This window comes from Drosophila guanche, unplaced genomic scaffold (assembly GCF_900245975.1).
Source record: "Drosophila guanche unplaced genomic scaffold, DGUA_6, whole genome shotgun sequence".
In the NCBI taxonomy this organism is placed as follows: domain Eukaryota; kingdom Metazoa; phylum Arthropoda; class Insecta; order Diptera; family Drosophilidae; genus Drosophila; species Drosophila guanche.
In genome coordinates, this window is record NW_022995749.1 from 3,923,573 (window position 1) to 3,941,995 (window position 18,423).

At 43.2% G+C, this 18,423-nt stretch overlaps 3 protein-coding genes across 4 annotated transcripts; 2 read left to right on the top strand and 1 right to left on the bottom strand.

The window, feature by feature from the left end:
- Positions 1-149: 149 nt before the first annotated feature.
- On the top strand, positions 150-3,834 carry LOC117585814 (epidermal growth factor receptor kinase substrate 8). Of its 2 annotated transcripts, none has more exons than XM_034275543.1 (7): positions 150-304; positions 1,057-1,450; positions 1,515-1,559; positions 1,621-2,502; positions 2,559-2,943; positions 3,014-3,354; positions 3,418-3,513. In XM_034275543.1, exons 2-7 carry the CDS (start codon positions 1,058-1,060, stop codon positions 3,511-3,513), a joined length of 2,142 nt encoding a protein of 713 aa, XP_034131434.1. In that variant the 5' UTR covers positions 150-304; position 1,057. The 2 variants fall into 2 exon arrangements, with proteins under 2 accessions (XP_034131434.1, XP_034131433.1); XM_034275542.1 differs by lacking the exon at positions 150-304 and adding an exon at positions 891-949 and having other exon boundaries at positions 3,418-3,834.
- Positions 3,835-6,423: 2,589 nt separating this feature from the next.
- On the top strand, positions 6,424-17,829 carry LOC117585816 (peroxidase). The gene is made up of 9 exons (XM_034275545.1): positions 6,424-6,854; positions 15,199-15,362; positions 15,416-15,640; positions 15,694-15,905; positions 15,975-16,719; positions 16,777-16,933; positions 16,993-17,362; positions 17,426-17,531; positions 17,590-17,829. Exons 1-9 carry the CDS (start codon positions 6,852-6,854, stop codon positions 17,696-17,698), a joined length of 2,091 nt encoding a protein of 696 aa, XP_034131436.1. The 5' UTR covers positions 6,424-6,851; the 3' UTR covers positions 17,699-17,829.
- On the bottom strand, positions 10,405-12,173 carry LOC117585818 (adenylosuccinate lyase). Its single transcript, XM_034275546.1, has one exon. It carries the CDS (start codon positions 11,923-11,925, stop codon positions 10,480-10,482), a length of 1,446 nt encoding a protein of 481 aa, XP_034131437.1. The 5' UTR covers positions 11,926-12,173; the 3' UTR covers positions 10,405-10,479.
- Positions 17,830-18,423: the final 594 nt, after the last annotated feature.

An 18,423-nucleotide genomic window follows, 5' to 3' on the forward strand; every position in this document is an offset into this window, starting at 1 on the left:
TCAAGCGATATGCAGTACAATCGCAGCACAGGCGACCGCAGAGATAAAACAAACTTTTGCTTTTGCCATGGCTGGGTCTCGTCGAATCTCTAACATACACACAACTGAAGCAATTTCAGGCAATCAATTAATAGACGGTACGGGACGGAAGGGTGTGCGGGAGAGCCAGCTGATACCTGATACCGGGCCGAAGCGCCGTTGTGGGCCATTACCAGTTAGTTTGAGTTCGAATTTGATTCGCTGCGGGTCGAGAGTGGAAGTTTTGGCCAGGAGCATCGTGTGAGGAAACCGTGTGAAGCCCAAGGTAACCCCACTTGCTCGTCTCACGTTCCAGTGTTCGGATCTAGACTCGTAAATCAAGATCCAGAATATGGCCCAAAGCCTGCTCTCGCCAGCAAAACCCATTTGGCGATACCATTGTATATTTGGTATCTTGAGGATCTGATGTCATGGCAGTTGAAGTAATAAATCTGCGAGACCTATTACTAATTGGACGATAATCACAAACAAAATAATGACGATTTACCACTTCTATTCGGGCCTTTATGTAATGTGCTTTCATTAAAGATTGCTTCATGTTCCAGGAATTTCCTGGCTAGTGTTAGTGCGATAGCTGAAAATGTACAACAATCCAGCAAAAAGGTTCAAAGCCAATCGAAAAGGTGGTGCTCAGTTTCTCTTATCTAATCGGAGCAGGCAGCTACTTCGTCGTATATAGACCCAGACCACAAGTGAACCATATGAAAATACCCTTCAATATATGTACATACATCCATATACCTGTGTATATATTCATTTATATAAATAGGCATTCAAGAGAGCGATCTTTCACTTACAATAGTTTCTCTTAACGCTTTGATTTCGCATTGTACTGCCGCACGTCGTCCAAAATGGTCAAAGCTGGCTACAGAACCTTGAAATATTTCCGGCCCATATCAGTTACGAATGGGTAAATAAATATCCAGAGAGATAGGCCCACAATTATAATACAATTGAAAATAGAAAAGATAGCAACAAAGCAACTTTCGACTCCACATTATATTTCATATTCTGCAGGATGCCACGTAATGGCTATGAGAATGGAGTCCCATCCAAAGGTCTGGCGAATGGGGATTATGATGAGATAAAGCCAACCTATGCCTTGGAGCACTTGGCCACTTTTAAGCTCAAAAATGAGGCGGAAACAAAGCAGCCCAAGGAGAAGATGAAACTGCTTATTGAACTGGACAAGACGGGGGGCATTTGGCCTCACAAGATGTTTATGAGCTTCAACGGCCAGTGGCTGGTGATGCTGGACAACGAAATGCGGGAGATTGAGAATTTTCCCGGCAGCCTGATCACGGAACCCACTGCGTTCGTTAGCGAAGATCCGCAGGAGGCCTACAACAACATATTGATATTTTCGGTTCCTGGCATCTCGCTGGGCAATACCGAGATGCACATCTTCCAGGTGAGCATTGATCGAACGTCCGTGGAATCAGTTAATAATGTTCCAAACTCCCAATTTGCTTTAGGTGGCCGATGTTAGCTCTGTAAACTTGGTGGAAGATCTGCGAACGGTAAGCGTTACGCTCAAGCACTCCGACAGTCCAAATGTATTAATTCTCATGGGTATTGCAGCTGAGCAAGGGTACGCCCGTCACGATCGATCGGAACAAAACACCCATTCGCTTGCCCAAGCCGGAACGACCGGGAAACCAGCAACCCAAGGACCAGTACGGAATAGCAGCGGCCGTGGCCGGCATTGCTGCCGAGAAGAATGCAATGGATCGTGAGCAAACTGAAAGGGATGTCCAGGTGATTAATCACTGTTTTGAGGACATTGAGCGGTTCATGGCGAGGCTCCACTATGCGGCAGAAGCTCTGAACGAGCTCAAGCTGCGCAAGGATCAGCACAATCCTCACGGTGAAGGTCTACTCGTGCTGCGATCGCGTCCTCCCATTGAGAGCGAGTTCCACGACATACTGGCCAAAGTGAAGCTGGCACTTATTTACTCTGTCAAACTGCAAAATCACTTCACAAAGAGCACGGATCCGATACACAACGTTTTCATATCTCTGCAAACGATTGTCACTGTCTGCAACGACATCTACGTGGACGCCAAATTGCCGGAGGGCGTCGTCAATCCGCTGCTGCGTCGCGAAACCATTGGGTTCCTCAGCGCAACGCTAGACTCTAACGAGAAGCACCTGTGGCAGAGTCTGGGACCCAACTGGACGCTGCCTAAAGATCAATTTAAGGACCACAAGAGCTCGTATCATCCTATATTCTACGACGACTGGTCGCCGGACTGGGTTGTGGACGAAGAGGTGCAGTACCTAGCACCCGCCCTAAAGAAAACAACAACGCCCTCACCGATACCACTTCCCCCGAGTCCAGGTGGTAATCGCACCTGGCTTAGTCGGCTGGAGAGCCGCAATGTCAAGATCGCAGAGGTGGCCTACAACAAGTCGGCTACCAACGACAAGGAGCTGAAAGTAACAAAGGGCGAGTACTTGGAGGTAGGCAATTCAAAGTCCATTAGCTTTAACTCAGTCACTGCAATGCCATTTCCCAGATAATTGATGACTCCCGCAACTGGTGGAAGGCACGCAATTCCTACGGAAGTATTGGATACGTGCCCAATACCGTGCTGACGCCGTATAACTTTGAACACGTTGGAAACTCCAACGACACTGTGTCTTTGGCGTCAATGTCGCTGCAGGAGAACGGCGAGGCCAGTGAAGCCAACCATCCTCTGTATCGTAACACTATGGCCTTGTATTCGGCACCAACAGACCTGGAGCCACAGCAGCCAGCGGGCGGCGTCAAGGTCATGCCACGATCGTACTCCATGCCCAATGTTCCTGTTCCCCCACCAATGCCGCCGGCGGGCGACAGCCAGCCAACAACTCCAAGTGGCACCCTAAAGCGCAACATGGCAGCGGCAGGAGCACTGGCAGGTGAGTCCTAATTCACAAATAATTCTCCTACCATTTACATATGGCATGTGTCATCTGTTTCGTCTCACAGCGATGCGTGCACGCAACGACTGCGATGCCGTCGATGAGTCCTTCATATTGCAGGACGATGTGAACGACGAGCTGCGCGTTATGCTGCAGCAGAGGCAGCGGCGCAAGGACCTCGAAATCCTAAAGACCCCTGAAATATTCATAACCCAGCACTCCAAGCCCAAGGAGGTGGAGGAATGGCTGCGAGGCAAGGGCTTCTCCGACAACATAGTTAAGCGTCTACACACCCTCAGCGGCGAGGAGATCTTCGCGCTCTCGCCACACACCATCGAAAGTTACTTTGGGCAGCGGGAGAGTCGTCGTTTAATATCACAGATCGTGCTGCAAAAGAACTTCTGCGAGGTGAGCCATCTTAGACCCCCTCTTAGAGACCATCTTATTCAGTAATATTTTTTTCCATTTTAGTACAAAACCATCCGCTCGTCAGAGCTGTCTGCCAAGCTGGCTCGCGCTCGTCAAAAGGCTGACCAATCAAATGGTAACCTAAACGAAGTCTTCTAATATTGCCATACATTTTGATTGGAATAGCCTTGGTGCACAGCGAACTGAGTCGATGATCATGATCAGCAAAGCGCTCTAGATATGCCATTTATTTATTTATGCATAGCAATCTTCATCTACTTTACAATTTTAAACAATCAATGTTTATAAAAAACCATTTAAAAATATTTTAGAACACAAATTCATTAAAACTAAAGTGGACCACCCAAAATTGAGGGAGATTTTGTACTGATTCATGTGGACATATATGTATTTCTACCATTCCATTTCAACCTGATTTCCACTTAATTAATACTTTCAAATATATAAGTACGTTAATTACTTTCACTTTGTTATTTTAATACTAGAGCCCTGCTGGGTTCAATTCCATGCAAAGCATACTCGTAAGTCCAATAGAATGCTTGCAAAGTGAATTGAGCTGAGTGAGTGAATTGAGTTTATTGGAATTTCGATTGCTAGTGGGTGTGTTAGAATGAGTCAGCACGCAGGATTATGTAAAACAAAGTTGATGATGAATGAGTCCGCTCTTCTCTTTTTTAGATTTAAAAACAGTTTATTTTTATAAATTTCGTATAGATCATCTATAAATATGTTATGGCTCTTTTACGAGCGCCAACGTCAATCTGCTTGGCCGCACACTTCTTGGTCGCTGCAAAAATGCTGATAAGATTTAATTGTTGGCACCTAAAGAGATAGACTTTGATAGCTAGATAGAGGTTGACTTCACAATTGAGTTGAAATTATATACCTAAATATTTTTGTTGTTGTTATTTAATCGCTACAGCGAAATTGGTTGGTCGCAGACAATGAGTCCGCATTGACCAGGTACTTCAGTTTATGTTGAATATTAGAAAAAAAAAGTCACTGAAAATTTTGAACTCAAAAAAGAGTTGTTTGCCGAATGAGACCTAAATATTTACATACATATTCATATTCATTTAATTCCCTGCGAGCAGAGTATTTATTTTGTATGTTTCCCAGCTTTAATTTCCAATTTCCACAAAGTTGTATTTAAAGATTACAAAACATTTAAATAAGCCGGAAAAGTCTGACAATGTTTTTGTGGATGTTTGTCACGTTTATCATTACAGGGATATAATGAAAACTGGTTTTCAGAATAATTAGAGTAATTAGAATTAGTCGGTCGTTTTTGCATTTTGTTGACCCAGATGGAACAGTCGATGGAGCTTGTTCTGTTCGATGTAGCGAAAAAATATGTAAATACATAAATACAAACATACATTTGATAATTCATAGATACATATGTACATATCTGTATGAGGAGTAGCCATCCGGCTAACATGATGTTCTACTAAAATGTTCATATCAATATTGTTGGCCATGTTTGTCACAAAGTTCTAGGAGACGCCTCACACACGGGTTTGGCATCACGAACTTCATATTTCAAGCCTAAGCCATTTGATTTTGATCGAGTGCGATGCTTCTTGTGCTTCTTGCCATTCATCTAACGACGCAAAAAGATAAACTCACTAAGCACTGATTCATTTCGGAATGGGTTAAATCGTATGTTTCAAGGCTCGACCGGTTGCCAGAACACATATTACTACATTGTATGTACTATGTAAGCGTGTGTGACTTATAAAATCGACATTTGGCATGTCAAGAAAGAGAGAGTTATTCGAGTTTGTCCAGTTGTTGCCGCTGTTCAATTGTTTTTCTGGTATCTGTAGCAGTATTAGGCTTGCCAATTATAACGAATTAATTTGGTAATTACGCGCTTTTTGCCAAAAATCACTTGCAGCGAGCAATCCGGTCCACGGGTTATTCAGGGTTTAATAAATGATCAAATTGATTCAATTAATCTCAAATTTATTGTTACCAACGGAAACAAGTTTCTTAGCTAACGTTGCGATGCCAAAAAATTATTAAACTCATGTGCACTTTCGGTAATTGTTTGCTTTTGTCAAGACTTTTAAAGGAAACTCGGTAAACACGCTGGCAATTTCCAAATGTTCACTCTACAGTCTAGATATTGCAGAGCAGGAATCTTTGCACCTTTACTTCAGTGATGGCTGTGGGAAAGATTTGCCAAGGGACTAGGGTAAGTTCCATCTGCTTTACAGCGCCAACACTTTTCTGAACAGTCTGAAATTTCAGGTAAAATGTATTTTGGACCTCCGGCTGGCTGTCAGTGCAATAGCACCAAATGTGGTGTCCAGTTTATTGTCAATCTAATTGGATTGAAAAGTTCCAAGCGATGTACATTAAGACCGAGGACGGTCCAAATGTTTAATTAATGAAAACAATTAGCCATAACGACGGTCACGCAGAGCCAGCAGCAGCAGAGGTTTTGTAATGTTTTCGAAAGAAAATCTCCCTAGGTCACAGCTGGCGTCCCATACGATGAGTCGCGTTACAAAAGTTGGCACTTAAAAAGGTCAGAAGCTCGCATGAGTGCTCGTTCCTGTCTGTGTGTTGGTTTGTGTGTCTGAATGGCAATACATACAGGCAATGGCGCCAAGCACACTGCGAAAGACTTTGCTATGCGAATCCTAGCCAAAAACGACAACTGTTCGACATAAATTACATAAAGCATAAGGCAGCTTTTTCAATACCGCGATCTGGGCCCCACTACATTGTATGTTCAAACTGGAGCAGAGGCAAAAAGCAAGTAAACTTTTTGATTTACACACTGGTTCCCGTACTCGAAGCCACAGGTGAGCCGGTGCTCCACTCCGCCGCAGTGCCTGCTCTCGACTATGTCCAGGCCCAAACGGTGAATACGGTGAAGCGAACGCAAGCGCAGCTCGCCACCGACGCCGCCACTGAAGCTGCTGGCGCCGACGCTGCTGCTGCTGCCGATGTTGCTGCCGCTGTCGTTGCTGCTGTTGGGGTGGATTTGGATTCGGATTCGTTATAAAAGGCCCAAAACCATCAGCAGCGCAGTTAGTTCGCCTTGGGCCTTGCCACAGTTAACCAACCAACCAACTAACCAACCAAATAACCGATCTGGTTCACAACCCAGAAGGCATCGTCAACGTCCAGCCAACGGATTACCGCCAGACTCCCCTGCTGATAGGCAGGTGTGTGCATAAGTGCATAAATATAACTGTGACGAGAGGCAGCTGCTAATTAATGTGTGAATTGTATCCGAGCCGAGCCGAGCCGAGCCAATAGTAATTGAGGAAAACCAACATAATCTGTAATAGTTTGCTCTGCTCACCATACCGTGGAATTCGCGGTTGCGCACTCCAAACTTGTGAATTGTAAAACAGTGCTCAAATATCTCTGAGGGAATATGCTTGGGCTCGAAAGATAAAGTGGCCAGCAATACAAGTGAAACTTAAATTTAAATTTTCAAAAACCAGCCGAAACCCATGGTGAGTGTGATTAGAATCGAGTACCAAAAGATAAATTTCGAAAAATAATTGAAAATGTACGAGTAGAGAACAATTTCTATTAAAGTCGATTGGATATAAATGTCAATGGCATTTATAGACTTTAAGTAATTTAGACCAGTAGCCTGTTTAGCCGTTTACTGTTTGCTCATTTTTGTTATAATTTTAACCAACCAAAAAAGAATTTTCGGGTTATTTGGTTCAATTGCTTGGTGCTGTCAATATGCTCCATGATTGTGCATTCCTACTCGTACTATTATTTAATTAATTGTCCACATTAGGTACGTAAAAACAATCTCTTTAAAACGAATTTGGCTCAGAGATATTTTGCGTAGATTTGTTAATTGTTGTCCTTAAATCAGTTAATTATCAAGCCGTAGAGTCGCACAATGAGACCGCAGAGACCGGTTTCTTTGCTTGCCGTGGCTCATTTAAATATAAATTACGGTCAAATGTTGCTTGCGAATCCACTCCAACGCTAACAGCAAGCAACTTTTGCCACTGGTGGCAAACAATTACGTTGAAAGTTACAAATCTTTTTATTAAACCTAACTAAGACTATTATATTGATATTCCAAGCAGAGTGACCTTCACGTTGCCGTTACTGGGCTATCGGCAAAGCCTTTCAATCCAATAAAGTCACATTGTCCGCTCTCGTTCCCCTCCAAAACAAAAACAAAAACGTTCAAACAATGCCGTCCGTTGGTCACGCCCATCATTCAGAGTCTGCGGAGGTGACTTCAGTATTAGAGCATTGTTGAAATAAGTGTACAGAGACACTGACATATGCGAGTGATTTATTCGACATTTTCGACAATCAGGCAGACCATGTTTTATTCTTTCAGCCAGGTTTCGTTTGATTGTGACATAGACGTACGTACATATTTGTCTGTACAACTTCACGGTTTCCCATGGGCTTTACTTTCTCTCTCATTGGGAATCTTAAGCCTGTTATGCAAACCCGATCCAATATTAATGTAAAAGTTTATACATCAATCTGAATGTATATACATACATTCATATGTACATATGAATGCGCTTATCCACAACTTTGACGACTTGCCATTCACTTGGCTTGAAAATTAATTTCTTGTGTTGGCTTTTAATTGAAAAACCCAGAGAAGGAAGCCACGAACGGTCTTTGGAGTACAAGTAGGTATGTAAATCATGTTTGGATACATAATATTCAGGCACTAAAGCTAAAGTGGATGACATATCCGTTTGTCTTGGTTGATCCCATGCATTAGCATGTGCATAATACTCATAAAATGTATATAAAAATGTTATTTATGATCCAAGGAAATCATTACTAATGTACTTCTGGTGCTTATTGCCTTTCCACATCTGGTTGAGAAAGTAGAGAGAAGATTGTGAGAGGCGATATATATTTGATAGCGAACCAGTCGAAAAGTGCGAAAGCGCAAAATGACTAAATACCAGCTTAAATGCTTGAAAATAGTTTGAGAAATGGCATGCCACGATAGCCAGGGTGTTAGCTACCAATTTCACATCAAGAGAAGTGGGCGTACAAACGAACTGGGTAATGGTAGCCGTACCACCGATAGCACATGGTATAGGATTGTTTGCAAATCGAAGGCGTTGCAAGAAATTTCATTGCTCAAGCCAAACAGACCAGACAGACCGGCGCGTGAGCTTTGCTCGTGCCAGGTGCGGGGGCTGGGTGCATTGTGTTCAAGAACCACGCCACGAGCGCAACCAATTAATGAATAACTTTATCTAATAAAATAATTGCATCATTAATTCGGTTAAATGTGTGTGGAATGTATTTGCTGGCTACTGGCTTTTATCACATTCATCAATGTCTTACCTCGGTTCTCCATAATTTTCGGATTATTAAGTAATCTTTTCAGGATTTAATTAATTATTACAGTCCATATGCATATACAAACATACATACATACATATGTACAAATGTATATTAAAAATTTGTAATCCTATATCGAAGACAACTTCAGATAGAGGAAATCTCTTTGTTTACGCCGATCTGCAGTTAGCGAACTCTGAACACGAACCGAACTAAATGCAAGCTGAAGAAAGCGAATGTGACGACTCGAGTCCAACCTGTTTGGGAGCTTCGCTTCCAGTGCTATTTAGCGTCCATTCAGTGTCAAAGTCAAGGTCTTCATTATACCTCACATGCTCGTTGGCTTGGCCAAAGCAAAGTCTGCAAAACGGTCAACTGGCTATTGCCGGTAGCGGCTAGCCTTAACAACTTTATCCATCCATAATTGGTCTCGATTACAGCTTCACTTAGACGGAAACCGTTCGTGGCGCCTGAATCATGAGACGATCGTGGCGCCACACGATCTGCTATATACGTTTTAATGCAACTTGAGCCAATCACACATTTCATATCGGGATTTCCTTGCACAAATCGCCTCAAAAGGGGATCAGATGATTGATAATTATCAAGGGGACTAACTGGAGAAGGGAATTGCGAAGGGAATTAACAAGAAAATGCAGAAAACTAACCCGAAATTGCTACATCATTCCGCATCCTACCATCGAAGAATCCGCCGTCTTTTTTGTCTCGCGTGCTCATGTGCTCATTTTTCTTCGCATACTTCCGTTATACATACTCGTCTGTACATACATCTCTCTCATTCCCCCTTCTGCGTGTTGGCTCTGCTCTGGTTGGCATTGTCACTGCCGTCGTGTTAACCGGACGCCACAATTGCGCGAAGACAGACAATCATAATTACCTCTAATGTAATTGTACGAAACAATTGAAGTGAAGTGAACTGTGTGCGTTGGTCTTACCACAAGTGCATGTACAGAGCAGCTCACACTTTTACAATTCACTTTTTGATGGTTATTATTCAAAGCAAAGGAAAAATGGAAAGCCATCGGATTCCGCCCAAGCCCCAAGTTTTTGCCAAAGATGCAGGGAGTTGGTTTCAGCGGATAGGTTATTAAATATAAGGCTTTCAGCTAACTAAAAACCGGAATATGCGTTTTCGGGTTAGCTAAACTACATTAGCTTACATTTAAAAACTTGATTTAATAACTGTCTAATAGTTCTACATTAACTAAGCTGCTCACACGGCTTTCCGGATGTTGAGTAAATGTCTAAATTGCTCGTATTACTTTTAAGCTACATAAACATCAGTCAAATATATATAAAATATGTATTTAGGTGCACATTGCATATACACAAAAACATACATACAATATTATGAAAAGTAAAGAGTATCGATTCTGGTCCGTGGAACGCGGCAGTCGTGATATGTCAGTCTGAGTGGCGAAAGGCAAAGGCAACAATTACAATCTTTGCTGCCTTGGATCAAGAACGCCACCTCGTACACGGGTGCCGAGTTTTTAGTTTTGCGGTTTCTAATTGTAAATGAACTGGCAGCAGGCGCAGAGGCAAGAAGAAATATAAAACACGTTGGGGGTCTAACTGCCAGAGATCTCGACCCTAGAATTCAGCGATAAGCTCAGGCGACGACATTGCATTGGTTGCAATAGTCAATAATTTTCTATGCTCAATACTCATTAATTTGTTTTTGAATTTTCTCACATTAATCAAAACATTTATTTTTGTAATTCGAACTTCGAGTTTTATATTAGGACAACAAACAGTGCGTTAGATATTTAGTTTGACATCTTGAACAACCTTTAAGGCGTTAGCGTAGCGGGCCAGCACAGGTTCAACTTCATCCGCAATGAACTCATCTACCTGATCACTAGCCCGTCCAGTGAATGTCCGAGCATCCAGTATGTTGTCGAGCTGAATAAGGATAGGAGCAAAGTAAGGATCCTTGCGTACACGATCCACCAAATCGTTATCTTTTCCGTGCTGCTTGACTTGGGCTCCGGCTTCCTGCGAGAGGACACGAATCTTCTCATGGCAAATCTGGCGATCGCCGCCAGCCTTAACCATAGCCATTATTATGTTTTCCGCAGACATGAAGGGCAACTCCTGGGAAATGTGTCGTTCAATAACCTTGGGATACACCACCAGACCCTGAGATATATTAAGCAGCGTCAGAAGGGCGGCATCGGCGGACAAAAATGCCTCGGACAAGGTAATTCTCCTGTTGGCCGAATCGTCGAGAGTGCGCTCCAGCCATTGCGTTGCGTGTGTGTTGGCAGCGTTGCTGAACAGGGTTATGAGATGGCGAGCCAATGCACAGCAGCGTTCCGAACGCATGGGGTTCCGCTTGTAGGGCATAGCAGAGGACCCAATTTGAGTGCTTTCGAATGGTTCCTCTAGCTCCTTTCGCGAAGCCAATATACGCAGATCAGAACACATTTTGTGGATGCTAGTACCAAGACTGGAGAGAGCTGCCACAATTTCCACGTCTACCTTTCTTGTGTAGGTTTGGCCCGTGACTGCATACGCTTTTTGAAAGCCGGCCAGCTCGGTAACCAGTTGATCCAGCTGTTTTACTTTCTTCCCGTCGCCATTAAATAATTGAAGAAATGAAGCCTGGGTGCCGGTGGTACCCTTCACTCCACGAAATCTCAGATCCTGCTCACACCGAGACAGCGCTCGTTCATCCATTAGCAAGTCCTGAATCCATAGGCAAGCGCGCTTGCCAACAGTGGTTAGCTGCGCTGGCTGCAGATGTGTAAAGCCCAGCGTGGGTTGGTCCTTGTAGGTTTCAGCAAATTGCTTCAACCTCGACACCACAGATGCTATGCGAGGCAGCAGCAACTGGAGAGCGTCCCGCAGAACAATCAGGTCAGTGTTGTCGCCCACAAAGCACGAAGTAGCCCCTAAGTGGATGACAGGGGCGGCCGTGGGACACTGCTTGGCGAAGATGTGGACGTGCGCCATAACGTCATGCCTGGTGAGCCGCTCCTCCTCAGCAACCGCATCAAAATCGATGTTATGTATTTCCTTCTCCATTTCGCTAATCTGCGCCTCACTTATCTCCAGACCCAGCGAGCTCTCAGCCTTTGCCAGCCAAACCCAGAGCTTCCGCCATGTCGAGAACTTGTATTGGTCGCTGAACAGAAACTGCATTTCCCGGCTGGCGTACCTTGTACTGAGTGGCGACTTGTATCCTTCGTATTGGCTTGCCATTTTATTAGATATTTATGTTCAAATTAGATCACCAAAGTTGCTTGCTCTCAGTTGAACGGCTGATAAACGCGTTGTCGATGACAAGTAACAGGTGGTTTGAAATACGCAACACACCAAAGTGCAGTGTGATCGCTTTGCCACTTGAATTAACTTTGCGCTTAAATATAGATCAATTTGCACTGCGAGTGATCACCGGATTTCTTAAGTTTGAGATTGTATTTGTGTAAAATTAATGTAAATTTTCCATTAAAAGAACCTTGCGGTTCTTATCAATGTGACCGCGGATGTATCGATAAAATATACCGCACGACCGTCAAAAAAAAACTGAAATATTTTCTCATTTTCGAAATATACCGTCAGCCTTAATTCATTTTACTCGATTTTAATGTTCTTTTTTATATTACTAGCTAGTTAAGATACTCAGCACTAAAATTCTATATTTATCCAATTAATCAATCAATTGTCCACAAGATTAGCTAGTTTTATGGCTCCCTTTTATTGGATTGTTTGTGAAATTAGGTTACAACTAAAAAGGTCAATGAAAAAGGATATCCTTCAAAAAAGTGAGATTGCAAATTTCAAACAAATGTTAGCGGGTTCAAAAATAAATATATCGTTTTTGTTTATAAATTATATGATATTTGGATTATCTGAACGATTTGTTGTGGCCAAAAAATTCAAATATTAATGAATATGAACGAATGAACATTATAAAACGATAAAATATCTTTTGCTGAATAAGATCCATTCATCTACAACACCAAAATAGCTGCGAACAGAAAATGTCTCTTGGTTGCATTCAACAAACTGGTTCAACAAATTCGGCACAACACAGTAAAGAATCAATTAGTGCGGCTCATCTACACTTAAGACCGCTTAGGCAGCGGAAAAGCGTATATGGCATGTGTGAAAATATCCAAATAGCTACCAAATTTGCAATGAAAAATTGCTTGACTTCGGCCATGGGGGGACAATGGCGGCATATGATCTGCCTATTGCTTCCCCTCTACCCAACCAGCATCACAAGCGTGGGCAACGGTGTGGTTTTGATCATGTGACTCTCATACATACATATGTATCTACAAACATAGTACGGTGCACCAGCTTCCAATATCTTGCGCCACCGACATGAGACTTTTGGCTATGTAATTGCATATTGACATCGTTTTGAGAAAAGCTGTCACTACGTTGCATAAATTTGATTTCAAGCTCAAAACGTAGCAATATTTTGTAATTAACGCGCAAGTTTCAGAAGTTGCGTGGTGATTACCACATTTTGTGGGCAACGTGAAATACCAGAGCAGTGCCAGCTGCTTCGTTAGGGTGCCTGACGCTTGGGACACTTTCATTTAAAATGGCCATTTCAATTAGTGCTTGTTACTCTATCGGCCAGACAAATCGGAATGTTTTCGATTTGTGTGCGCACCACGTACTTGCATAGTTTTCAATGCCTTTAATAAGACTGCAATAATGTTGTACTGTACCCCGTTGATGCCTAAAACTTTACTCTCTATATGGCAGCAGGTAAACTCAACCTGTGTCTACCAATAAATCAATCATTTCGTTGCCCATTTCATCCCGCGTCTCATGCACTATTTTACACTTTAATGATCACCAAAAAGATCTGGAAGATATGAATTCGTTTTTAATTAGAAGTCGTTAAAGTTGTAAAAAATTTGCTCGAATTTTCCCAATTCGTTGGTTGTTGTGGCCAAAATGAAAAACGTATTGGGCTAGACTTGGGATCCCAGCTACAGACCATTTTGGCACAAGGAGCTAAGTAGCTTTACCTTGCGTGTATATGTTATATGCTGTATGCATACATACGTATGGACATATGTAAATAAATAGTTATGTATATATCATTTGGTGTGTGAATATATGTATGACAGGGATAATTGGAATTTAGTGATTGCATAAAAGAATATTTATATTTGCAAATCATTCGTGATTTAGTTTTGCACATACATACATACATGCATACATACATATATGTATTTATACAGCCTCCAACATACACATGTATGTATGTATGTATGTACATATTTTTACGGCCGGCCGTGACCAACAACTGGAGTGAGCCTTGGCGTGTCCGCATCGAGCTTTATTTAAAATGCAAGTATGTACTTTGATTTGTTTTGCCTACAAGCGGATACCATTAGAGTTGAGTTAGAAACTAAAGTCAAGCCGGTCAATCAGCACTTCCAATCATTCCGTGACCTAGTTCAGAAAAACAAATTTACAACTGGCGCAGCGCTCGTCAGTTTCCTGGAACCGCTACATGAAACCAGACACACATAGACTAAGACGGTAGACGGGAGGAGTCGAGACTGCAAGAAGTCGAATCATTGCGGGCTGGCACGAATTTGAATTAAAGTTGGTCCGATCACACTGGTGCTGGCTGGTCCATTGTTCTGTGCAGCATGCAATTAAAACATTGACAGGGTTTGCCTTTGTTTCTGCCACGGCATCCGATATCTGCGCATTTGCATGCAGCTGGCCTTTTCTACAAAAGGTTGTGGATCGTGGTGCACGAGGCCGTAGGGGCTGGGAGGTCGGCAGAACGAATTCGGGGCGGAGGCAGAGGCAGAGGCAGAGGCTGTGCGCAGACAAATTCATTATGTAAAGCCAACTATTACTGTCAATTCAGTCTGTTTACATAAGTAGCTTGCAAATTGGTCAAATATGCAGTTACCATAACAACAATTATGAGACTTTTCACGCTTGCAGTCTGAGCACGAATCTAAATTGATTCCATTGTGCTTGGAGCGGCTCTTGGGTAAATACCAGCAACAGCGCAGACTTTCAGGTACAGCCTCCGCAATGAACATATTTGTGCTCGTGCGAGTACTAAAATGTCGCAATAAATAATAATGAATGCGCACCAAAATTGTGACGAAACCTGCTGCGACCGTACCTGGCCACAGGAGTAGGAGCCCAGATCGATCGCTAAGCTCAATGCAAAGGTTCCACACAACTGGTTGGCAATGCGCGGCAAAAAAATGCAAAGCGTTCCACTTATAGTTCACTTGCTGCGAGTGGCCGGTTAACATGAATGTGTCCACGATGTTGCTGCTAGACTCCAATCACCTCGTCGGCACCAGCTGCACTATCAAGACCCATATACCCATGTACATATGTATGTTGGTAGTCTTGGTAGCTCGCCGTGTCGAAGCCAAATCAATGTACATACCACAGAATAGCAAAGATAGAAAAAAGATAAACCCCTACTACCCAAATAGATATTCTGAAATATCTTTGCTCTCATTTCAGATGAACAGTGCACGAGAAGTACTTATTCTGACCCTCTTGGGATTCTGCAGCAACACACTGGGACTCAAAGTTTCTACGGGCTACCATATTGTGCACAACCAGCAGTCCTATCCCGATTTTCATGGATTTAGCTATCTTCAGGGTTCAGCTCCGTACATAGTTGGGTAAGTTGCAGTAGGTTCTGCAGTAGAGCTGCATTTTTAATATTTATTTACAGAAATGGACTACCACCGAGTGCAGCAGGAGCTACCTCACCAGCACCGCAAACACCATTTGGACCTGCAATTGGCTCCCCCATTACTCCCTATGGCTACAGTTTTCCAACCCCAGGTCGAGTGGCTTGCGCTCAATCCCCCGCAGTGTGTGAGAAAACAGCATATCGCACTTTGGATGGATCCTGCAACCATTTGGAGCAACCTGGACTAGGAGTCGCAAACACTAGGTAAGTCCTCGACGCACTCCGACTTGCGTCAGGTCCTCATATTTTCTCCCTAGATATGGTCGCCTGCTGACACCTAAATACGCTGACGGCATATCAGCACCGACTCGATCGGTTACTGGAGAGGAACTTCCAAGCGCTCGACTAGTCTCTTTGGTGGCTTTCGGGGAGCAGGACGTACCAGATCCGGAATTTACGCTCCACAACATGCAGTGGGGTCAAATAATCACGCACGACATGAGCATGCAGGCAGGTGGCACTCAATCAAGTAAGTGGATTGCTCTTTATTCGAAGCTAGTCCATATTTCTGATTGACTCTGTCCCCCCCCCCCCCCAGAGAAACATCCGACTCGCTGCTGCACTGATGATGGACGGCTCATTGGCCTGGACACAGCACATAAAACTTGCTTTGCCATCATCGTACCCCCACACGATCCGGCATACTCCCAGGTGGGCACGGAGTGCCTTAACTTTGTGCGAACCCTCACAGATCGCGACTCCAACTGCCAGTACGCGGGCGGACCTGCAGAGCAACTGACCGTGGTCACATCATATCTGGATCTATCGCTAGTCTACGGCAACTCAATACAGCAGAACAGCGACATTCGAGAGTTCCAAGGGGGTCGCATGATTGTGGAGGAGCGCAACGGAGGCAAGTGGCTACCACTATCCCGCAACGTTACCGGCGACTGCGATGCAGTTGATTCCAGCGAGGTCTGCTACAGGTCCGGCGATGTGCGAGTCAATCAGAATCCCGGCCTGGCGATCCTGCAAACAGTTCTTCTGCGCGAGCACAACAGAATTGCCGATGCTTTGGCAGCGCTTAATCCCCACTATGATGACCGCACACTTTTCCAAGAATCCCGCAAAATCAATATAGCCCAGTACCAGCAGATAAGCTACTATGAGTGGTTGCCTATTTTCCTGGGTGCCGAGAATATGTTAAAGAATCGCCTGATCTACAAGGCCCCGGGTGGCAGCTATGTCAATGATTTTGATTTAAATATTGATCCTTCAGTTCTCAATGAGCACGCAACTGCAGCCTTTAGATACTTCCATTCACAGATTGAAGGCAGATTAGAGTAAGTTCAACTTTATCCATTTGTTGGTTAACAATGATAGTATAATTATGCTTCCAGCCTTTTGTCGGAGATGCGAACAGTTCTCGGCTCACTGACCCTGAGCGATTGGTTCAATCGTCCTGGCATCATTGAAGTCGGTGACAATTTTGACTCTCTTACGAGAGGCCATGCCACGCAGCCCGAAGAGTTGACGGATATTAACTTTGATAGACAGGTACGTACGCATTTGACCAACGAACAAGCCAGTGAAGTAACTCTAATTCTTTAAAATAGATCAAGCATTTCCTGTTCCGCCGAAACATGCCTTTTGGCTCCGACCTAAGATCATTGGACATACAACGGAATCGTGATCATGGTCTTGCCTCATACAACGATATGAGAGAATTCTGTGGGTTGAGACGCGCTCACTCGTGGGAGGACTACTCCGATTTGATCAGCGTTCCCATAATTGAAAAACTCAAGTCGCTTTACCATAGCCACGAGGACGTTGACCTGACGGTGGGTGGCTCATTGGAGGCACATGTTTCTGGAGCTTTGGCTGGTCCCACATTTCTGTGCATCCTCACCGAACAATTTTACCGAACTCGCGTGGGTGATCGATTTTTCTTCGAAAACGGCGATAAAATCACCGGCTTCACACCTGGTACTTTAAAAATCTCTAGAAAATATTTCCAATCATGAAATAAACTCAAATAATTCTTTTTAGATCAATTGGTCGAGCTTCGTAAGGCAAGTATGGCTCGTTTGCTGTGCGATAATGGAAATCGCATTACTTCAATGCAGCCTGAAGCATTCAGGACGGTTTCCGGATCGTAAGTAGAATTGCAGAAAGTGTAATCAGGTCACTCATTAATGCCATAATTTTCTCAGGAATCCTATTATGCCGTGCACAAATATTGCACAAGTCGACCTCACGAAGTGGATAGATCAAAAGCCATATGCCACAGCAGACCCATCAGCTCATTATGGAAGAAAATGATTTGGATCTTTTAATAACTAGTTCAATATAAACAAACACCTTTAGCCTAATCAGTATAATGATCATTAATATGGTCGCCCTGTATTATATTCCCCCAGTTGATGTACAGAAATAAATCCTTTACCATTTAATTACAATTTTTTAACTTGTTAGCTTGTTGAACTCTAGATCTTACAGTCTCTGAGTACCAGGCGACAATAGACTCGGCTATTGACGATGTTCACTAAAATACATAATCTCGTGTGAAAGCATAATTAAAAGCAAGAACATTTGTCGCACTTCATCATTCATTAAACTATATTCAGACTGGGGTTCAGTCGCTCCACTTGCTGTAGTTTAAAAATAGTAACGATCACAAAGCGAGCAACCTTTCGAATCTATCATAATATTTGAATACTCATACATATATCTGTCTATTTAGGTATCTAAAAATAAGCATGCCTAGGAATTGACTTGAATTAGCGAAATTCATAAGAGTCATCCACCAGTTCTTTAGAGTAACAATGGTTTGGATTTCGGTGTTTTTTTAATGTGTCTGTCACATCTTATCTGGGGCAAATTCAAATGAATGTTTTTTCTTTGCAGATCGGAGAAAGAAGCGTTTTTGAGTACAAGCATGAGCAGAGGTGTCCGCGGAGATTTGATGTCACTTTAAAAATTCAAACAGTTCTCAAAGTTTGGGCGTCTATATTTATATCTGCAAAGTTATTGGCCGCTTTGCTGCT